Raw genomic sequence first — 24,123 nt, 5'->3', positions numbered from 1 at the left:
ATGTAGTCCAACTACATGACCCATTCGTGCTGGGTGAGGCCTTACGCTGGGTGAGCTCAGCACAAGCGTCATCGGTGAAAGTCAAATGGTGAGACCTTCATCTCCGCTGAAGCCTGAGGATGACGAAGGTAGTGGGGGTCAGGATGGCGTCTAGCCTGACTAGGCTTTGCCTCAGTGTGCCTCCTTACTGAAATCTGTTTCCTTTCTTCTGTTATTTTTTTCTTTTATTCATTTGTCCCTGTGGGTTGTGTCCCTTTTTCTCAATGTGACTCATGGCTTCGCTGTGTCTGCTGGTTTGCCTCATTGCTGGTTTGGTTTATTTCTGTGGTTTTATGGTGGCTTCACCTTCTGCTCTCTTTTTCTGAATCTACCTTTCTTCTCCTCCTGCCTCTGCTATTCTCTCTCTTCCTCTGTTTTCTCTCGTGTTTTCTTGTTGATTTTTGGTGCTCCTTTTTATTTGCTTTGTTTGAATTTTCGTGTAGGGCAGTAGTTCGGTGAGCGGCAGCCCTGTCCCGTCGACGTCGGGGACCAGTACTCCACGGCGCGGCCGCAGGCAGCTGCCCCAGACCCCCTCCACCCCACGGCCACACGTCACCTATTCCTCGGCCGTGCGCAAGGCCCCCTACGGCTCTCCTGGCCAGCCCCCCTTGCGCCTCCGCTCCCCATCCCCTCGACATTACTCTCCACCTCCAGGCCCCCCGGAGTCCTACCATCGGCCCCCGTCGCGTCATGCTTCGCCACAGCACGGCTCACCTCGCTCCCCTCGCCATGGCTCCCCGAGGTCGCCGCGGCACCATCACCACCACCACGGCAGGTGGGGCGGCCCGCCTCCGCCTCCGTCTGACAGCCTGGAGGGTGATGGGCCGTTCTACGAACAGGACTACGAATACGAGCGCCACCACGAGCCACCTGCGTACGAGCAGAGCCTGGTGCAGGACGGGAACCCCCACCCGCACCACCCACCCCACTGCTCGCCCAGGACTGTTCGGTCGTTCCACCAACACCCGCACCAGGGACACCCAGCCTCCGGTCCCCATCCACGCAGAATGCCCAATGGCTACCGCTCGACCTCTCCCTCGCCACACCGCCGGGCACCACATGCTTGCCCCCACCGGCCCCACCCACACGCCCGGGGCCCTCGTAAGGGCCTGCACGAACCGTACAGTGAGACAGACGAGGACGACTGGTGCTAGCACGCAGCGGAGAACCAGGCTGGACGAAACTGTTGTCAGGGGTCCTACGCCCCTCACCTGTTCTCTTTCTCTTTCTGACAACCAGCATGGTGGAACATTGGCGAAGGAGGGACATGCTCTAGATGTGTGTGTGTGTGTGTGTGTGTGAGAGAGAGAGAGAGAGAGAGAGAGAGTGAGAGAGAGAGAGAGTCACTGTGAGACTCCATTTGTTTATGGAGCAACACACATCCACTCGACGGAATGAATGGACAACAGTCCACCAGACATCTGGTGATGGCCAGCATGCGCAGGTACAGTTTGTCAGAGACAGCAGCTCCCTTGAGCCCCTCTTTGCTGATAACTGTGCCTGTAAGAGCCCTGAAGACTCGAGGTGATCCATCAGGGTCCATCCTCAAAAAAACAACAACGAACAAATCACACGCACAGACACACACACTAAACCTGAAGCCAGGAGCCCCTTGCTGTAAAACATGCCTCCAGGAAGCATCTACGGAGAAAAGAAAAGAACCTGGATTATACAGGATCTCCACCTACTGCAAAAACCAGCCAGCTGCTCCGCCGCTGGCAGATATTGATGAGTTTTATCATCTCTGTTTACTGTTAAATGCTGGCAGTGACCTCATCGCTTGCGTGCCCAGGACAGAGTGTGTGCGTGTGTGTGTGTGTGTGTGTATGTGTGCGTGTGAATTTTACTTGTGGACGGAGAATACATTTCTACCCCTATCAATCTTTTGGTCCAACATGGGTTCAATAAGAGACAAAAAAGCCTGAAGGGGGTAAAACAGACAATATCTTCAGTACTTCTGCTCCTGATTACTTCTTCTTCTACTTCTTCTTGAACACTGGAGCTTGGTTCTTCTGTTGCATTTGTTCAGCTTTCTTTATATTTTGAGGGGGAAAATCCAATAGAAACCTGCATGTTAAATAAAAAAAAAAAAGGAAAAGAGATTTAATGTGGATGTTGGAGTGTAGAGAGTATAATGTTTTTGTTTCGCTTTTCAGTTTAGATTTGGAAGGAGTTCTCTCTCTCTCTCTTCTTATCTCTCCATCTCTCGCTCCATGTGTTTATGATACTGCTTGTTTTAGGTAAAAATCCACAAAAGCAGGTCTCATATTGAGTGTGTGTGTGTGTGTGTGTGTGTGTGTGTGTGTGTGTGTGTGTGTGTGTGTGTGTGTGTGTGTGTGTGTGTGTGTGTGTGTGTGTGTTTTTCTGAACTGGGGAACCCAGGCGTTTTGCACTGGACGAGGCCTACAACCTTCTAGATTGCACTACAGTCCTCTGCACAGTGACTGCTGAGCAGTGCTCCAGCGCCCCCTGTCTTCCATGGTCGAGAATGGAGTAGAGAGACGGAGGGAGAGAATTTCTCCCCCAATAAGGCTTAAAAAAAGATTCTTAAATACAATAGTCTTATAATTAAGAATTTAAAACAAATGTTAATGCAACTAGGAGGGAAATGTACTTGGCAGTGATCATAATGATGATGAACTGTTTTGGGGTGACTGTCCTGTTGTTTTTTTGGACTTTTGTCACAACTCGACTCTCTAGATTTTTGAGTGAAGCCACCAAATGGGAGGCTGTGGAGAATTTTTTTTTTTTTTTTGTAAATTATATATATAAAATCTATTTTGTGGTGGGGCGACGAATGCAGGGTCCCGTTACACATTTCTACCGTTAAAGGATTCGGCTGCATGAAAGCCTTCACGTGGCTATTTCTCCATGAACATTTTGTTCCTTCTACTTTCATGTATTCTGGTTGAGATGTGGGAACATTTTGAAACTGGTTCCAGGAATGCAAGCTTGTCCTTCAAAATGAAAAGCATCATGTATCCTTGTCATCCACATGGTAGTGCGCTGTGCTTTAATTTAACAACGGCGCCTCCTGTTTGCTTGTCAGTCTGCATTACAAAAACGACATCAAAAAGAGATTCAAAAAAGTATTTTTAAAAAAAAACAGCACCCCTCTTTCTCTGCTCAGGATACAAAAAACAGCCAAACCAATTCATCTGTAGGATGCCATAGTTGGGTCTTTTCTGCCAAACCCTCAACAGTTTTCCTGCAGACCATTTTGTGCATCTCAGTCTTTCACTGTCTGATCTGTCCATCTTTTTTTGTCATCAGGCCAGAGGGGAGAACATGTTTTTCACTGCCATTACTGTCACTATTACTAACATTATTAGGATTACATGCTACATGCTACATGCGAAACAGCACTGATGCTGCAAGCCCCCCCGACTCCACTCACAACACTGTAGGACAATCCCCTGAGGATTCTTATGCTCACTCGCAGTCCATCCATGACAAGAAAACGTGAAGTAGATGTTCATACTTGGAGTAGTGTTAGATCTTACAGGCTCCTGTACCTATGCAGATCTCATGGACATTCTCCTTCCCGTTAACCCTCCCAGTACCCTCATCCCAGCCATCCCAGCAAGTCTTCTCAGTACCCGACCTGGTTGAAGTGGAGGGCCAGTCCTTTGTTCGTCCTAAGGAGAGGTGGGGGTGACCTTAGGCCCATGTTGTGGTGCCAAAACCCCAGGGGAATCTGCAGAGCCACAGTGCCTTCTGTTTTCCAGTGTCGATCTTCCCCACTTTCATGCCCTTTGTGTCTAGAGTCCAACCTGCGCCTTAATCCAAGCCCGTTTGTACAGTCTTTCAGATGCAGGGCTGTTTCAGTAGCAAGCTGGATAGAAAACATTTGGATCAGCGGAAGACAAAAGTCAGAATGTTCTCCATTTAGTCTCCCCTAAGCTGCACCGCCCTCGGACCCTCTTCATGTGTTAATAGCATGTGCAAGCATGGCCTGTAAATGAAGAAAATCCACAGGCAGTCCTACCGTATGGACTTCACTAACAGTTCCTTGAGACTGACCCCATTTTGAATGAGCATGGTGGACTTTCCCACAAAAGAACAAGCATCATGGAATATTTCACCCGCCCTCCGCTCTTTTTCTGTTCGTCCTGCTACAGCAAGGTCCTCTCTTTTCATTCATTCCTTCACTGATCAACACAAATAAGGGCTTCTCCTTCAATCCGGTTCGATTTACAGTGCTGCCAAAAGTCCACCGTTGATGTAGCCAACGCCACACCTTGTGGTCTCAACCTTTGTATAACACTATGTGTGTGCATGCTAATATGTGTATGGGACTCTGGGGGGCTGTGAACACGTCTGCTTGCCTGTCTGTGTGTGTGTGTGTGTGTGTGTGTGTGTGAAAGTGAGAGAATAAGGTATACGGCCGAGGTCAGTGGATACGAGCGATACGCACCAAAAACAACGAGGAACGTGGCGGTTACAGCGTTTAGGGCGAGGCCGTGCTGGCCTGGACGTGTGGATAGGTCCCATTTTATTCCATATCCCTTCGGTCACGGCTCATTCTTCACCTTCGCCATTCCCAGCAAGGGAGATGGAGGCGGTTGGGTTCTAGCAGCGTGATGTGGTGACAGTCCTGAGGGAAGATGGAGGTATGCGTGAGCGCTAGCCAGTTGTTCGCAGTGCCTTACGCTGGACAGCCCGGGAAATGTCCCTCTCGGCCTTGTTCCACGCCCACCAGCCCCTCCACCAAACATTGTCTATCCACGCCGTCACTCAGAACCGAAGCAAGGTCTCGCCACGGTGCACTTTGAGGGCCTGTCCATCTGATAAAGTTTTGGTTTTTCTTCCACACCATAACGGAACTTCTGGAGCCTGAAAAAAATGTAAACTAAATTTCTTTAATTTCATCTGCTGAAAAAAAAAAATTGCACTACTAATATAATGGAATGAAGCTAAAAATGTTCTATCTGTTGCTGGACACCAAATCTACGTCCAGTGTCTTAAAAACAGTGCAAGTATAACGGCAGAATGTTTGTTAGTGACAGACTTTATTAAACTTAGAAATTAGGTGGTTTGCACGATGATCTACAATGATCACGTTCAGTGATATACTCGCTGAATCTGTCAGAGAATGAGCGAACCATCATTTTCAGAAACCTCTGCTGATGTGCAGACAGGTCCTGAAGTTGCTACATTTTGTATTCATTAGTGGGTAATGACTCCAGCTAATGACTGTGGTCCATTTGTTTACTGCATAAAAAAACTAATCTTCTGGACGCTCTGATCAATGGATCAATGACAGTTAGAAATGTGGTCAAACATGAGCAATAAGAAGAAGTAGCTTTCCTCACAGCAAGCATAGCTAATGTTTTTAGTGTAAGTGCTGGACTGACCCGGGATTCTGGATTTTGCTTAATAAATAGCATCAAATTACAATGGAAAATATTTTTGAGGGTGGTTAAGTCTTCTTCGTGGTTGTATGATGGGGGAAGGACAGGCGTTATAATCCCGATTATAATAGATGTAGATCATGAGGCTATTGAAACGACATCTGCCTTCTAGAATGAGCTTTAACAGCTTCTTCCTTCAGTCGTCTCTGCTGTAATCCACATTACGGAACCCATTACGGACGCTGGAGCTGAGACGTCAGCGAGGAGAAAGTAGACCGCAACAGGTCCTTACTGTGCTTATGGCGTGATGCTTGTCAGATCAGCGCTGAGGTGTGTGTGTATGTGTGTATGTGTGTGTGCATGATTTTTGTGGCCATGTTGGCTTTAGCGCGGCAGTTGTCCAGAAAGCACCCTGTGATTTGATGTCAGTGGAACCAGGGGCTCGGTCTGTGATTGTCACCAATGAAACCCAGCGGCTCCTCCCATCCCTCGTTTCATGTCATTGGCTGGTGCAGCCACGCCCTCGCCACTCGGACCCATTCAGGTGTCACACAGGAAGTGTACAAGTTTTAAAAAACGTAAAGAGTAAATAAAAAAAAAAAAAGAAGAATTTAAATAAAGTTCTGCATGTGCGATGTGCATGCCACTATATGGGTTAATAAGTCAACTTCAGGAATTTAAAAGAAAATGAAGAAAAAGTATGTGTATATATGCATATATATATACATATATAGATAGATGTTTTTAAGAGCAATGTGTTTCTGTTTTCTTCTATTTTTAAAAACAAAAACCTCACAAAAAAGACAAAAAAACGTTAAGAAGCTAACTTCATTGATGATATCAAAGAATGTTGAATTTTCCTTTGTTTATATTGCCAACTGTTCACTGAAAACTGGATTGAGACACACGTTCACTCTACTGAGGCATTATTAAAAACGAGAAGAAAAAAAAAAAAGACATAAAAAAATAAGAGTAATCCTTTTCTGAAAGTCAAAAACCATAAGTGAATAAAGAAATGAAAACGTTTCCCTGCAGAGGCTGCCTGAAATCTGGTGATGTTACCCGTTTATCCTGGCTATGAGATTCCTTTTTTCTCCTCTCTCTGTCTCTCTAACGCTCTGCTATTTCTACCAGTGCATTTTGTAACTCTGAACAGCAAACAGAATTCTTCCTAATGGAGCTAAATAAACCAGAGAGAATGCATTCTAACTGCGGCAATTCTGTGTGAGCCTTTCTTTTTAATGATCCTGCACTGAGGGTCAACGTTAATTCACTCACTGACTTCCTCACACACACACACACACACACACACACACACACACACTCTTTTCACTCAGTCACACTCCCGCTTAGTGGTGTTACTCAGGGTGATGTCTTCTGGACCCGTGCCAGGACAATGAGCGCAGGGCAGGGGTCACCCAAGGTCTAGAAGACCCAGACACACACCCTCAGCTCAGAGGAAATTAGTTACTGTAATTTGTACAGCGGTGGCCTAGCAAAAGTGCAAAACAAGAGCAGGTAAGTCTTCAGGATATAAGGTGCTGCCCTTTATACTTTCTGGTGTACATCAGGCTACGTACTGTACTGTTATGGAGGCCCATGTTCTGTAATTGTGCAGAACGCTGTCTGAACTCCACACTAAACCAAACTCTGGAGTACTAAACGCTGCAATGCTGCAGGCATCACATCCTGGAAAATCAGGATGCTTTCAGCAATTTCCGCGAGCCATTGCACATGTCCTGAAAAGGCACCAAATGTCCATAAAGCACACAAACGCCAATATATTTGATCATAAGTAAATCTGACATTTATTTTATGATAATTGTTTAGTTTGTTCCAAGACTCCTGCACATCCTGACTTCACCCTAATCTAATGCCCTTCAGTGAACTGGAAAGCTGCGCAGTGTTGGTTCATTCCAGGACCAGGCTGCACAAAGACAAGCTCTCATCCAGAGAATGAAGCAGAACATCAGATTTGAGGACCATCAAGCGCCGGGCTTTGACCTGAATACATAACAGAATGCCTTGTTGATGATAGCAGTCAATTTCTACTCAACACTCAAAATAAAGACACACACAGGGCACAATATTAAACCTCCAGGTTCGAAAGTGGCTGATGTTCATGTTTGTGAAAGTACATTTTAACAGCAGCTTGGACACAACACAACAAAGGAGGAAAAGAATGTACAAATAAAACTCAAGGCCGAGGCAGTGGTGGCCTAGCGGTTATATTTATAAATATAATTTTAAATTCCAGTCATGACAGGTACACAATTTACATTTACAGCATTTATCAGACGCCCTTATCTAGAGCAACTTACAATCAGTAGTTACAGGGACAGCCCCCCCCCTGGAGACACGCAGGGTTAAGTGTCCAGCTCAGGGACACTATGGTAGTAAGTGGGGTTTGAACCTGGGTCTTCTGTTTCATAGGAGAGTGTGTTGCTCACTAGGCTACTACCATAATTGTGCCTTAAAGGGTACAAATGACTATGGTACAAAAAAAAACCTGCAAGGATACCCAGCGACAAGCATTTGTACCCATTTAGGTACACAGTGGTTCTTCCATTTCTCTCAGACGTCCACTTTTCCTTGGACATGTTCTCTTTTTGAAACCTGGATTTTTGTGCCGCCTAAACCTTGGTCACATCGCTCACTTCTACTCACACTAGTGGATTGTTAAGTGACATCTGACTCTTATCTTAGAAATAAGCAGCAAGATTTGTGCAATATTATAAACGTACATATTATGAGTCGTTATTGCTAGAAGCCTGTTTGCAGGCTTCCTTTTCCCTTCCCATTACTGAATTAGATTCTGAGTTTATTTTTTTTTTAAAGAAATAAAGAGAGTGAAACACTGCCTTTTTACTGACACCCGTGTCACGTGACCGCGGCCGCTTCCGCCCGGAAGTTGTAGCGGAGCTGGAGGCAGCGACTTCCTGGCAGGAAGGGAAGAACGGGGCCTGAGATGTCGCTGGATGATCCTTTCTTCGTGGTTAAAGGGTGAGCATGTCCTTTTTATTGCTGTGAAGACGCGTGTGTGAGTGGGAGAACGTGTCCTCCGCGCCTCCGCTGCTGGTCGTGGTGTGGGTGTGGGTGCTGGTGTGGGTGATGGTGTGGGTGCTCAGGCGCACACATCCAATGTGGACAGCATCGTTACCGTCCTCTCATGTCCTCTACACGTCATTTATCATGCTTTCCTAGTTAAAGCGGGCGCCTTTCATGGCTGCCCGCTGCTCACTAAGGGTGATGGTTAAATGCAGAGGACATTGTGGTGATATTGTATTCTACAGGGACATCAAATATCGATATTTTTGTGTACAATTTTAGTCCAATACTCAGTTTTGAGTTATGTTGTTTTGAGTGAATTATTAACGTAATGTGACCCACACAGATCGTACACAGCATCTCGTGTTTCAGCTATTTTTATATTTTCAGTGAACTGTAGAATATTGCAATATGTACAATATCACAATATATCATTAAATATAATCATATCGCAATCCAGGTATTGTGATATGTATCGTATTGTAAGATCCTTGCCAATACACTTTTTTTCACTGCGTGAACTCCGGGTTGTTACGTTGTCGTTATTGTGACTGCGTGAACTCCGGGTTGTTACGTTGTTGTTATTGTGACTGCGTGAACTCCTGGTTGTTACGTTGTCGTTATTGTGACTGCGTGAACTCCTGGTTGTTACGTTGTTGTTATTGTGACTGCGTGAACTCCTGGTTGTTATGTTGTCGTTATTGTGACTGCGTGAACTCCTGGTTGTTACGTTGTCGTTATTGTGACTGTGTGAATCCTGGTTGTTACGTTGTCGTTATTGTGACTGTGTGAACTCCGGAATGTTACGTTGTCATTATTGTGACTTTGTGAACTCCGGGATGTTACGTTGTCGTTATTGTGACTGCGTGAATCCTGGTTGTTACGTTGTCGTTATTGTGACTGCGTGAATCCTGGTCGTTTTGTTGGCGTAATTGTGACTGCGTGAACTCCTGGTTGTTACGTTGTTGTTGTTATTGTGACTGCGTGAACTCCGGGTCGTTATGTTGGCGTAATTGTGACTGCGTGAACTCCTGGTTGTTACGTTGTCGTTATTGTGACTGCATGAACTCCGGGTTGTTACGTTGTCGTTATTGTGTCTGCGTGAACTCCGGGTTGTTACGTTGTCGTTATTGTGACTTCGTGAATCCTGGTTGTTACGTTGTCATTATTGTGACTGCATGAACTCCGGGTTGTTACGTTGTCGTTATTGTGTCTGCGTGAACTCCGGGTTGTTACGTTGTCGTTATTGTGACTTCGTGAATCCTGGTTGTTACGTTGTCATTATTGTGACTGCGTGAACTCCGGGTTGTTACGTTGTTGTTATTGTGACTTCGTGAATCCTGGTTGTTACGTTGTCGTTATTGTGACTGCGTGAATCCTGGTTGTTACGTTGTCGTTATTGTGACTGCGTGAACTCCTGGTTGTTACATTGTCGTTATTGTGACTTTGTGAATCCTGGTTGTTACGTTGTCGTTATTGTGACTTCGTGAATCCTGGTTGTTACTTTGTCGTTATTGTGACTTCGTGAATCCTGGTTGTTACTTTGTCGTTATTGTGACTTCGTGAATCCTGGTTGTTACTTTGTCGTTATTGTGACTTCGTGAATCCTGGTTGTTACTTTGTCGTTATTGTGACTCTGTGAATCCTGGTTGTTACGTTGTCGTTATTGTGACTGCGTGAACTCCGGGTTGTTACGTTGTCGTTATTGTGACTTCGTGAATCCTGGTTGTTACGTTGTCATTATTGTGACTGCGTGAACTCCGGGTTGTTACGTTGTTGTTATTGTGACTTCGTGAATCCTGGTTGTTACGTTGTCGTTATTGTGACTGCGTGAATCCTGGTTGTTACGTTGTCGTTATTGTGACTGCGTGAACTCCTGGTTGTTACATTGTCGTTATTGTGACTTTGTGAATCCTGGTTGTTACGTTGTCGTTATTGTGACTTCGTGAATCCTGGTTGTTACTTTGTCGTTATTGTGACTTCGTGAATCCTGGTTGTTACTTTGTCGTTATTGTGACTTCGTGAATCCTGGTTGTTACTTTGTCGTTATTGTGACTTCGTGAATCCTGGTTGTTACTTTGTCGTTATTGTGACTCTGTGAATCCTGGTTGTTACGTTGTCGTTATTGTGACTGCGTGAACTCCGGGTTGTTACGTTGTCGTTATTGTGACTTCGTGAATCCTGGTTGTTACATTGTCGTTATTATGACTGCATGAACTCCGGGTCGTTATGTTTGCGTAATTGTGACTGCGTGAACTCCTGGTTGTTACTTTGTCGTTATTGTGACTTCGTGAATCCTGGTTGTTACTATGTCGTTATTGTGACTCTGTGAATCCTGGTTGTTACGTTGTCGTTATTGTGACTGCGTGAACTCCGGGTTGTTACGTTGTCGTTATTGTGACTTTGTGAATCCTGGTTGTTACGTTGTCGTTATTGTGACTGCGTGAACTCCGGGTTGTTACGTTGTCGTTATTGTGACTTCGTGAATCCTGGTTGTTACGTTGTCGTTATTATGACTGCATGAACTCCGGGTCGTTATGTTGGCGTAATTGTGACTGCGTGAACTCCGGGTTGTTACGTTGTTGTTATTGTGACTTCGTGAACTCTGGGTCATTATGTTGTCGTTATTGTGACTGTATTAAACATTACTTCCAGTATAACAGACTGTATGTATGTTAAATGTTTCATTGTATTTGAAATTAGGGAGGTGCAGAAGGCACTCCTTCGAGCTCAGGGTCTGTTTGAGCGCTGGGAGGAGCTTCTGCAGGAGGGAACGCCCATCAGCCGCGATGAGCTGGACTGGAGCACTAATGAGCTGAGGAACTGCCTGCGGGCCATTGATTGGGACCTGGAGGACCTGCATGAGACCATCAGTATCCTTCAATTACAGTGAGGAGTCCAGTATTCCGTACCTGGACAGTGTTCAGAAGCAGGGAACCTTGACCCCTGCCACAGGTATTGTGGAGTCCAACCCCGGAAAGTTTCGCTTGGCAGAGAATGAGCTGGAAGAGAGGAGGAATTTTGTGGAGCGAACACGGAACTCCGTACAGGTACCATTCTGTGCTGGCTTTTTTGACTGCAGGGCGATTACTGCAGATGTTTTGGCTTGATTCACCATTTTTTTCCTCATACACGGTTACCATAAACACGGTTTCTGCCGATCTTTAAAAAGCCTTTAAAAGTCTTAACTATGCAACTATGCACAAACAAGCCAAGTATGTCTGCGCATCCACTTGACAAAAGAGATCTGTACCTTGTCGTGCTAATGAAATACCTTGAAATTAAAATTATGGTACAAATACAATAATTATCATATGTCTGGCAACCCTGCTGGTCAGCAAACACGAACTTTCCCGTCTATAGTACCTATCTTTTCCATGTAACGCGCTGCTTAAATTTGTTTCAGTGATTGGTAAAAGTGTGGTTGAATGTTGTAAATTGGTTTTAAAATAAAATGTTAATTGGGTTTGCAAATCTCGGCCACAGTTTTTAATTGAAAATGTTTGTGTTTTGCTTTTTTAATTATCACGAGAGATATGGGAAAATGGATGCTAATGAAACGGAGGCTAACCTCTAGGGATTTAAGTTGTAAACCAGCTCATTTCCCAGAACATTTAATTTCCTTCTTAATCTGGCGCAAAGAAAGCCAGGCTTCTTGTTGGGCCTGTGTCCGCCCAGTTCAGCACATCTGTCTGTCTCGAGGCAGCATGGGAGCTTGTTATATACAGTTTAAAAAACCATCTGTCTGAGAACATAAAGTAAGCTATTTTTTGGTGTTTTATCATTTATTATCATTTATTTAATAGCAAATTATTTGAAATAAACTTTAATGTTGTGTCCTTTTGTCAATGGATACTAAGCAATAGTTTACTTTGGAGTACTATAATTGCCACCTACTGACCTTTCTTGGTATGGCTGTAGTATCTTATCTCAGTATGCTATACAAGCAATAGGTGGGCTGACAAGTGACAAGCTAAAAGCACCCGGTCACCTGTCATGGCTGCTCACTGCTCACCAAGGGTTAAAAGCAGAGGACACATCTACCAATGTAAATGGTCATGAATATAAAGAAAACACATTGAATGAGAAGGTGTGTCCAAACCTTTGGCCTGTACTGTATATTTTTTTCCTATCAGCCCTGAGTGATGCGATGGCCATAATGCTGCCTCCATCCACGATGCCACCCTGGGCAATGGCCCATGTCACACATTTTAAAAGAGCACCTGGCCCTGATGCAAGGTCTTAAAATTTGACGAATGTGGCCTTTAAAAAGGTCTTAAGTCTTACATTTAGCTTCCTTATACGTGAAGAAACCCTGCATATAGAATTAGAGGGATACAAAAGTAATATATTTAATGTAGTAGCCTAGTGGGTAACACACTCGCCTATGAACCAGAAGACCCAGGTTCAAATCCCACTTACTACCATTGTGTCCCTGAGCAAGACACTTAACCCTGAGTGCCTCCAGGGGGGGACTGTCCCTGTAACTACTGATTGTAAGTCGCTCTGGATAAATGCTGTAAATGTAAATGTAAATATCAGGCCTTTATGTGTAAGCACACATAATCTCATTTCCTTTTTATAAAGTCTGGGTAGATCTCCTAGTTTGACAGGCGTTGAATTGCAGTGGGTTTGACATTGTTTAATCGTGGAAGAACTGAAATGAAATCCGTTCTTTGGATTCAGGTGATGAAGGAGCGTCTCTCCAGCCCGTCGGCTGTGGCTCAGACACAGAAGAAGAACAGAGAGGTAATAATAATTGCTCGTGCAGGAACAGCCATGTTTAACAGGCTCTGGTTTGAGACCTGGCTTCTCTCTCTCAGGCCCTGATGGCTGCTCCAGCTCACGATCGCTTCGCTGGTCTGGAGCCTCATCTTGTATCGGCCAATTCACGCTACATCCAGGAGCAGCAGGAGCAACAGCAGGTAAGAGTTTTATCAGCAGCTTCAGCTTCTGATCTGCAGTTTAGTAGTTTCAGTCAAACACTTTCTGACTTTTTGAGAGGCATGTTCCAGGTCCTGACCAGACAGATCAAAACTACCCCATTCCCACGAAATCACGTCTAATTTTAGGAATGGTGATACATGATCCATACATGCTGAAGTGGTACATTTGTAACATTTTTACAAGCAGTCGTGTTTCAACTCATTTAGGGCACATTTTAATTGTCTGACCTACAGTGATTTATGATCAAATTTAGCTTCCTCATTAACAAAATTGTTATGTTCATTATTTGAAAGACATGTCTCCTGCAATATATTGTGTATGGTCCAACTAGCAATGTTGTTATATCTTCTCATCTGTTTTCACCCCTATGTCTCACTCTCACTCACATGCACACACACACACAAAAGTGTGGATTTAGCCATTTTGTGTGGGAATTTTGAGAAACGCTGCTGGATTATTTCCCCAACAGCATGCGAAACGTCAGGATCATGAGTTGCTCCTCAGGTTGAGAAACAATGCAGGACGTAATTACAGAGCTGCAGGCATGTTAGATGCAGATTTAAATGTGGATAAAAGGTTGCTGAAGTGATGTCCCATGTGATGATTGGCTACCATGTGAGAGCAGAATGAATGAGGTGAAGAAGGGTGTGGTCAGTGTTTCTGTTCTGTCTCGTCAGTTAATCATGCAGGACCAGGATGAGCAGTTAGACCTGGTGTCTGGCAGCATCCGTGTGTTGAAGGACATGTCTGGACGTATAGGAGACGAGCTGGATGAGCAGTCTGTGTGAGTAGGTCCTGAGGTTGGAGGACTATAATTTGTATATCAGAAGATTTCTCAAGTGTGGAACGTGTGGGGAACCTCAACTGAGAACATTTTGCATGGTGTTCCTGTCCTTTTCGCTTGACAGTTGTACAGAGCAAACTAATATAGTTTATATAGTATGGGACACGAACACAGTTGTGGGTTTGAATCCCGATCCGCCAAGCACTGTCCCCACACACTGCTCCCCAGGCACCTGTCATGGCTGCCCACTGCTTAACAATGGTAAGCAGAGGACACATTTCCTTGTCCGTGCCGTGTGCTGTGCCGCAGTGTTTCACAATAACAATCAATTCACTTTCTAACACAAAACATTATTTTGTACAATGAATGTGACAGCTTCTGTGCAACTGTAAAGCAAGAAGCACAAAAATAAATTCAAAACGAGACCACTGAGGATCATTTGCACAGTTCAAATTAATAGGAATTTCTGGATTGCGTGAGCTGGAAATTAGGAAAGCCTTTTGTGGAGGATAGAACATTAATAAAGCTTGATAAATCGTTCATGGCCCAGCTGTAATTGTTTTCATGTGGGTGGTGCTCTATTTTGCCTGTTTGCAGGATGCTGGGTGAGTTTGGAGAAGAGATGGACCAGACGAGCACACGGATGGATTCTGTTCTTAAAAAAATGGAGAAAGTTTCCCACATGACAAGTAGTAGGTTCTTTCTCTCTTTCGCTCTCTCTCAAATATTGTTCATATATCAGTCTAAATCTGTGTTAGTGAGCACTTCTCCTTTGCCGAGATATATCAAGGTTGAAGCTACATACATGTTAGACGGTACATAGTGAAACCAAACAACGTTTCTCTGGAACCTGGTGCTACACGTAACATTTAAACAAAGTCACATACTGACATAAAGTGCACGTGTGCAACACAGATGAACTGGGCTACATAAAGTGTAAACAAGGGACACGGGCAGTGCAAGAGTAACATTTAACAAAAAAATTTAAAAAAAGACTACAGTGAGACAGACGGCGCTAAACAGGTGAAATGAATAATAAATCTGCAAAGTAAAATAGTGCAAATATTGCTGTACTGAATGCTTTCCCTATGGTAGGAGGGTGAAGAGTGCATATGCGGGGTGTGTAGAGTCCTTCATAATGCTGGTGGATATCCTGATGCAGTGTGTGGTAGATGATCTTCTCTGCTGTCCTCACTATCCGCTGTAGGGTCTTGCGGTCCGATACGGTGCAGTTCCCAAACCAGACAGTGATGCAGCTGGTCAGAATGACCTCATATAGTTCCTCTATAGAAGGTCCTGATTAGACAACATGAATATTGCACAGCTGTGCCTTAGACTGCCCACGATAAAAGGCCACTCTGAAATGTGCAGTTTGATCACACAGCACAATGCCACAGATGTCGCCACTTTTGAAGGGAGTGTGCAATCGGCATGCTGACTGCAGGAATGTCTTCCTGAGCTGTTACCCGTGAAATGAATGTTCATTTCTCTACCATAAGCCGTCTCCAAAGGCGTTTCAGAGAATTTGGCAGTTCATTTAACCAGCCTCACAATCGCAGACCACATGTAACCACACCAGCCCAGGGGTCTCGTTTCTAAAACTCGAAAGTGAAGGAAAGTGAAGGTGAAGGGATTGTCATTGTGATACACAGCAGCACAGCACATGGTGCACACAGTGAAATTTGTCCTCTGCACTTAACCCATCACCCTTGGTGAGCAGTGGGCAGCCATGACTGGCGCCCGGGGAGCAGTGTGTGGGGACGGTGCTTTGCTCAGTGGCACCTCAGTGGCACCTCGGCGGATTGGGATTCGAACCGGCAACCTTCAGATTACAGGACTGCTTCCTTAACCGCTAGGCCACCACTGCCCCCGCTAGGCCACCAGGCATGAGAGGAAACATTTGGTGACATTTTAAATGCACCGAGATACCTTGACTAGATTGTTGTGCCATTCATCCACGACCATCACCTCCTGTTGCAGCACGATAATGCTCGGCCCCATATTACAAGGATCTGTACACAGATCCTGGAAGCTGAAAACACCCCAGTTCTTGCAGGGTCAAAACCCATTCAGCATGTTTGGGATGTTCTGGATCGGAGCAGGGACCGTATTCCAGCTATTGGCCCAGTTATCGAAGAGGAGTGGACCAACGTTCCACAGGCTACAATCAACAACCCGATCAACTCTGTGCGACGTAGATGTGAAAATGAAATGTGTCCTCTGCTTTCAACCATCACCCTTGTTGAGCAGTGTGCAGCCATGACAGGCGCCCGAGGAGCAGGGTGTGGGGACCTTCCGATTACGGGTCTGTTTCCTTACTCGCAAGGCCACCTCTGCCCCACCCACCACCAGCTGTCTAATCAGAACCTTGATATGCCACAACTCTGAGGTCGGATGGATTATCTCAGCAAAGGAGAAGTGCTCACTAACACAGATTTAGTCATATTGGTGAACAAGATTTGAGAGTAATGGGTCATTTGTGTATGTACAAAAATGTTTCAGATCTTTGAGCTCAGCTCATGAAAAATGGAAGCAAAAACAAAAGTGTTGGGTTTAGATTTTTGTTCAGTGTACATAACCCCGCGTGTGATATTGTATACATATCACACGTGTGTGTTCGGTCTTGTTCTATAATGTAAACAAATGCAAGACGCATAAATTAGTAGGCATGTCCAAACTTTTGACTGATACATCTGCTCTAATCTATTCTACCTTGACTCATGTAGCAGCAAGTAGCAGAATATATTCTCAGATTGGATTCCTGGTATTTGGGTATAAGATGATACCCGGTACCGATCTGATACTAGTCTTACTTGATTAATAGAACAGAATTCAACAGCTTTGAACAGTTTTTATTCTAATTCACACCTCCAAGGCTCGGACAGCATGATGTATAAAACCACAGAGGAACCTCAAATTCACCTGAATAGATCAGTTTCGTAGATCGGCACAGATACCTGACACCTGATCTAGTTATTTAAGTTGCCATTTGACCACAACCCAATACCCGGATCGGAACAATGCCTCCCTAACAGATGGATATGTTGATATGTAAATCGCTATGGACAAGAGGAAAAAAAAATGTTCATCTGTGACTCTGTTCCAGGCCGGCGACAGTGGTGTGCCATCGGCGTCCTTGTCACCATAATCCTGGTGGTCCTGATCCTGTTCTTCACACTATGAAGTTCAGCCTTGCCAGTCACGTCTTCTGATGGTTTGCAGTTGATGAGGAGAAGGGCAAGATGGAGGAAATTCTTACTTCATCCTATAGAGAACAGTGTTTCTATCCCTTGAACTGGTTTTGATGGACGCCAGGACAATTTTTTCTAATGCAGTCTGCAGTTTTATGGAAGTTCCTGCTCATTTATGATGCCTTAGTTCCACTTGTGGAGATGACACAGCAGCACGAGAAGCACAAGCTGGTACCTTAAGCCCCCTCTAGTGTTGGTGTAGGGAAGTGAAAATGGAATCCTGCTGCGCTGATGATTAAAGACGCTGGGTGCAGTTCTGCTGTCCTCCTCTCATGTGTGGACCAGGTGAGAGGTGGGACCACAGAAGGACAGAATGTTTCTTATTTTAGAAAAAAAAGTGCCAAAATAGCCCAATTTAATATTTTTCCACATAATGTCTCATGTTGACTAGGTCGCAGAACCTCTATAAACTCTACTTAAACTGTCCTTGCAGGGTCACGAGTTTAATAATCGCTGCTTCACCCAACTCACAGGAGACTTCACGTTTTACCAGCGCATATCACATCTCCGCTGGTTTGCCCTTTAGTTTCAAGTTCCAGTTGCCTCTGTGAGGTTTTGATGTCTGGGGAGGGGGGAGAGTGCTGAAAGAGATGTATAATAGAATTAGGAATGGCCTTTCGTTCGACTGCTAGAGGCTGGAGAATTGTGAAAATACTCCGCTCCACCAAAACCTTCATTTAACTCATAAAATCAGTATTTTATTCACTTAGTTAAGATGAATAATTCACATATTTTATATATACGTTACATATTTAAAAAATGACATGGATGTCTTCCTGTCACAATAAAAATTCATTATCCAGCATTCAGGTGTTAGTATTGTCCTTAAGTGAATATTAAAAAGTGTTCTAATTGCTGATCAGCACACATTGTGAAATATGTGGTTTGATTTTGAGATGATCTCTGCAGTACTTTACATTAATATTAAAGGCCAATCACGCCCGCTCTTCTTCTCGTCTGTTTGTCTGTACAAGTATGCTGCCGCTGTTCCTGTCACCAGTGAACCACACTCCGCAGCCCAAAGAATGTTCTGTGTATCGAGTGCACCATGACAAATGGCTGCCCTGTTTCTGTGGGCTTCTGCTCCCTCGCACAGCAGCGAGCTGTAAAACACACAGAACCTGCTGTGGGTTCTGTACGGAACATGCGCGTTAAACTGCTGAATGTCAATCTGTTCTGTTTCTGTGTGGGAATAAATGAAGCATTATGCTGAAGCGGCCCGACCATAATGATTTCTGCATTTCTGCTATTAATATTTATTCATTTGCTGTTGAAAAAGAACAGTTTTGGTCAATGAATGTTTTACCTCTGAAATTCATTTCATCCAGGGGATAATGGTGCACTGTGTGTGTGTCTATAAATTGTGTCTTTAAGGTGTCTATAATTGTAGACACCTTATACCAGTCTCTTGACATCGATCAGATGAAAATTTTCACTCCTCAACGCAGAATTCTTTCAGCTGTGAGATGTTTGAGGGCTTTCTTCCGAGAAGAGGACATAGCTGGTGATAGAACCTTCAGCGATCTTCTTATCCAGCTGGTGTTGACAGAGGTCTATCATTCAGATGGTTTCATGATGAAGTGCTTCGAGAGGCTGGTCCTGAAACGTATGAAAACCCTGCTGCCTTCCACCCTGGCCCCACTGAAATTCGACCTATCGACTGAACGCTCCACAGGCAACAGCATCGCCACCACCCAACATCTGACCCACACCCACCTGGACAATAAGGACTCATACACACAAATACTGCTCATAGACTTTAGTTCAGCATTCAACACCATCATTCACCAGCACCCGATTGAGAGGCTGAGCCTGCTGGGTCTGAACACCTTCCTCTGCATCTGGATCTTGGACTTCCTGACTGAGAGACCTGTCCGGATCAGGAACGGCATCTCCAGAACCACCACACAGAGCACTGGAGCTTCTCAGGGCTGTGTGCTCGGTCCAATGTTGTTCACCCTGCTGACCAACAACTGTGCAGAGATGCACAGCTCCAACCACATCATCAAGGTCAAGGTCTCATCAGCCAGAACGATGAGCCAGCGTACAGAGAGGAGGCTCTGGTGTAAGGTCAACAATCTGTTTCTGAAGGTGGACTAAATGAATTATTTGTTGACTCAACGTTCACCTAGAGGAGAACCTCTCCTGTGCTCTCAACACCAGCTCAACAGCCAAGAAAGCCCAGCAGCGTCTACTTCCTGCGGAGGCTGAGGAAAGCCCATCTCCCACCACCCATCATCACCACCTTCTATAGAGGGACCATTGAGAGCATTCTGACCAGCTGCATCACTGTCTGGTTTGGGAACTGCATCGTATCAGACCGCAAGACCCTACAGCGGATAGTAAGGACCGCAGGGCATCAGACACCTGAACACTCAGGGACCTTCCACTCTGAACTGACACACTCACTCTACCTCTTACGCTCAGAACATTTCACCATTACGTTTCTATTAGAGCAGGAGTACCACGTTGTCACTCTGCATCTTCATGACTCGTTTCGCTGGTTATCAGCACTGTCTGGATTGTTATTTGTTGCACTGCCTGTGTCCCCCCTCTGCACTTTACGTAGCCCAGTTTGTCTGTGTCGCACAGGCGGACTTTATTTCAGTATGTAACCTTGTTTCGTTTCACTCTGTACTGTCTGACATGTATGTAGCTGAAATGACAATAAATAACAACAACTTCAACTTGAACAGCAATCTTCCATCCAGCTGGTGTTAGAACCTACAGTGATGGGTATCTCCATCACTCCAAATAGGAAAGGCTCCTTTGTGCTGAGCTGTCATAAAAAAAAATCACAGCAGACAGGACTTTGTTACAAACCTTTTATTAAGATAATTCCTCCCCTCCCACCTTTTTTAAACAGTAATCAATGTGCAATTATCTCTGTTATTGGGTCACAGTAAGGAATTCACAAAGTTATTGGCACTTGGAACACAGAATGAACACCGGAGTTAAACTTCAGCATGGGGACAGGGAACAGGATTCGACAGCGGTGGAGATGCTGCTGCGTGTGGATTTCCAAAAGAAATCTACAGTTCTGGGATCAGGGACGGGGTTTATATCTCATGCTTGTGAGCTCACAACTAACAATCAAACTTCATTAGTGCATCTATGTATAACGTACATAATTCTTATAAATTTTATACATATGTAGTGTATGGAGAAAGAGATTCATTTATATATTCAGACATGTCTGAAGAGTCGAGACGCACCAGAGACACATGGCCCAGCTGTCCTCTTGGTCACCACTGTGACCATCGCTCCCCCATCTTGTCTGAGGTAACAGCGTTTTTGTGTACTGCCATACAAGCCCCTCCTCCCCGCGAGATCTGCTTTATACATTTTTCAAAAATAAAAGACGCTGGTTTTCTAATCCAGCACAGCAGCACCATCAGGTCTGGGTTGCATGCTCGGAGGAGGAGTTGTTCCGGCGGGCGGAGGGGTTCTGGGAGGTAGGTTGCCATTTTGCACTGAGAACGTTTTGTGTGAGGAGTATCGGTTCCTGCAGAGCAGTGCCTCTGGTGCGTTTTGGACCCACTAGATGTGTGATGTCATACGACTGGATAGAACTTTACAGAGTTTTCAGCAAACAAGAAGAACATGTAAAAAGAGTCGACAGGAGTCGACGAGAGGAGCCGACCCATGATACTCCATCTGCTGTTTCCATAAATCCACATCTGAAGACGTACCCATCCTCACCATTTCCAGGAAGCAATAGTAACGAATAAAAAAAAAAAAAAAAAAAAGAAAACCCCCATCCAAAACCACCAGTCCACCTCCATTAATAAAGCAGGAGCTTCGCCATGCATCCGACTTTTAGGTCCATGGGGTCATAGGCACTCACCCTAAGGTGCGTCAATACTTTTGTTCATGTAGTTATTTTTTTTTTTTAAACTTTATATTATCCACAACATCTTATATCCGCAAATACAAAGACGTAGATGAGAGAAAAAGAACCAACTTGTCGTTTCCTTCCATTTCAACCCTGATTATATTATAACATGCCAAAAAACGCAGGGCCACACTATTACATCACACATAATGACAATTAAATGTGCAGAGCAAGAAAGACTACAAGTATTGAAAGGGGTTTTTAAAGTTTAGTAAGAAAACAACAAAGGACTGAGAATTTGGTCTTGCACATCATAACGTATAAAAAATGCGAGGAAAAACTGCCAACAACAGTCAAAATAAGTGCTTAGTTTTATAATCATGCAGCCCCAGTAGACAGTGTCGATTCAGGAGGACATTTGGTCTCCTGTAAAATGTCAACTTTAACATAAGTGCGGCACTAACTACAAACTGATTCAGCAAACACTGGCCGTGGAATTTACATAAAAATATTCTTTAAAATCTCACTAAAATGCATCATTTCCATCAATAGAGAATAAGGAGTAGCAAGAAACATTTCTGGGCAAATTATTACAGTAATTTTGGCTTTCAATTCATCATTCAGTATCGATACACCACAGTAGAATGATTTATTTCGTATTTAATGCGCTTCCACCAATCGTTGAAATAATAACGAATAAAAACTAGCATAAATTAAAAAACTCAAGAGCAGAGGTTTTGAATGTTCCTTTTGATATAGATAAAATCTAATTCCGTTGGATCTGGTATTTGACCAATTTCTGTGCAGACAAGCTCTTAATTGTCAGCATATCATGGAGTCCCCTGGAAGATTTGCCCCCTCCTGAATGGATGTGATGTGATGTGGGAAGAGCCCCACCACCATTGTGTAACACAGCTTCAACACGCACCTTTTTTTATGAACTGAATCCAGAACTTACTTATAGCTAACCGACGACTAGGGCACTGATTTAGAAAGGTGGCTTCATGTGTGGACATGACACATTGATATGGATTTCCATAAGATGGGAACTGGGGGTTTACCCAGATCATCGCGAGCGGCGGAGGGTGGATATCAGTACAAAGTAATGAACAAGTTCAGAAATTAAAAGTGCTATAGCTTACAAAAATTAAAATAAATAGAACAGAACCGCAACTCTTTACCCAACAAAAATTCAACCGTAAAACGCAATCGCGAGAATGGAGAGAGGACCAAGTTCGCACTGAGAACCGACCATTCTCTCACAACGCTCAGGCCTGCCCGGGTCAACATTTCACTTGCACATCATACAAACAACCCGCCAGCTATGCTGTACCCACTAATTTGGTATTAGTCTTGTTTTAGTGTTGTTTCCATTGCAAAAGAACTTTTCTACACACCTTCTCCACCATCCCTAGTGCTGTAATGGATCATATTTTTGATCATAACAGAACAAAGATTTGTTTTTATCTTAGTGGAGCTGTACTCAGATTCCGTGAGTCATTTATTTTTCATGGTTCAGAAGATAAGACAGAAATGAGAAAAATGTGCCCACACATGAAATTTCACCCAATGCATGAACAATTAGAGCAGGATTGCAGTGCACCTTCAATCTTCATTTGTAGGAAGGTGCAGATTTAAACATGACATCTCACACAGCCCCAGACAAACAAACACAAAAACCATCCCGTTTCAAAGTGCATGCAAATTGCCCATGCGCGCACACACACACACACACACACACACACACACACACTTCCATTGTCTGTCAATGAATAATCAGACAATGAAAAAGACAGTGTGCAGGTTTGCTGTTCTCCTACCCGCCCTCCTCTTTTTTGCCATCTATTGTGTGTCTCCTACGCTGAGGCACACAAAAAGAAACAGAATCCTTTCATCTCTGTGCCTTCTCTCTCTCTCTCTCTCTCTCTCTCTCTCACACACACACACACACACACACACACACACACAGTCCCTGGCCCATCAAGCATGCTTTATGCATTTAAAGCCTCTGATTACCAGGCATCCCACCCCAAAGCGTGCCACCCAGGATGGGGGGAAAAAAATGGATCTATTCATTACAACGTAAGTATTCCACCTCTACACCCCCAGTTCGAGCGACTACGTCCTCTTTTATTATTATTATTATTAATTTACTTTATCTCCAGACACTCCCTGAACACATTTCTTCCTTTAAGGCAGCGTTTTATTATTTTAAATGTGCAAAATTTCTAATTTCTCTTTGAGTGATTAGAACTGCCAGAATTGGATTGTGTGGCCAAACAAGATAAAATCTCTTTGAAGATCACACGATAAGATCACAAAATGGCACCACCACAAGTGTAAACAACCCAGAAACTCTTACAGTGAAAAAGACAGTCAGTCGTGGGTAGGAACGGGCAGCAGTCGATGCCTCGCTAAACGTTCACATTACATTGGGACAAAAAGATTCCACTGCAGCCAAAGGTGGCAAGCACAGCAGAATTGGAATGTCACGAAAATTAAAATATGATTGTACCACCATTTACATTACAACAGCCCTCCTCACCACAACCCAGCCCACCATCACAACGAAAGAATCCAGAACCCGTTTTTTTGTCTTTTCTTGAACAGCCATACATTTCTGATTTTGAGATGCATCAGCAAAATTGATGGTAATGAGCAACGGTAGTGCTGCAAAAGCCGCTCATAAATTTAGACTGGTGTATGATCACAATGGGCACACAAGGAATCCTGGGAGTTACCATACCGATAGCAAAATTGTATCAATATAAAAAGACTTAACAAGTGATTGCTGTAAATTGTAGGATGCAGCCTGGTAATGTTCATGAACAGGCTCATATAACGCCGATTTATTAGTTATGCTGT

General features: G+C 44.2%; 2 protein-coding genes across 18 annotated transcripts in view; both read left to right on the top strand.

Annotated features, from left to right (window-relative positions):
• cacna1ab (calcium channel, voltage-dependent, P/Q type, alpha 1A subunit, b) overlaps positions 1 to 6,605 on the top strand; it is an 86,008-nt gene extending 79,403 nt beyond the window's left edge. For 16 of the 17 annotated variants that reach the window (XM_028971392.1, XM_028971407.1, XM_028971396.1 and 13 more), the window contains one exon: positions 483 to 6,605. In XM_028971392.1, the coding sequence (XP_028827225.1) occupies positions 483 to 1,193 (711 nt within the window). In that variant the 3' untranslated portion in view covers positions 1,194 to 6,605. The remainder of the gene's footprint in view (positions 1 to 482) is intronic. The other variant, XM_028971408.1, reaches the window with a different exon arrangement.
• Positions 6,606 to 8,302: 1,697 nt separating this feature from the next.
• stx10 (syntaxin 10) lies at positions 8,303 to 18,461 on the top strand. Its single transcript, XM_028974812.1, has 8 exons — positions 8,303 to 8,396; positions 11,145 to 11,314; positions 11,397 to 11,491; positions 13,128 to 13,190; positions 13,265 to 13,366; positions 14,066 to 14,172; positions 14,770 to 14,864; positions 17,279 to 18,461. The coding sequence occupies exons 1-8, from the start codon at positions 8,362 to 8,364 to the stop codon at positions 17,353 to 17,355; spliced, it is 744 nt and encodes a 247-aa protein (XP_028830645.1). The 5' UTR covers positions 8,303 to 8,361; the 3' UTR covers positions 17,356 to 18,461.
• Positions 18,462 to 24,123: the final 5,662 nt, after the last annotated feature.

This window comes from Denticeps clupeoides, chromosome 3 (genome assembly GCF_900700375.1).
Source record: "Denticeps clupeoides chromosome 3, fDenClu1.1, whole genome shotgun sequence".
Lineage (NCBI taxonomy): Eukaryota > Metazoa > Chordata > Actinopteri > Clupeiformes > Denticipitidae > Denticeps > Denticeps clupeoides.
Note: the sequence above shows the minus strand (reverse complement) of the source record. Positions and strands in the feature narration are given on the sequence as shown.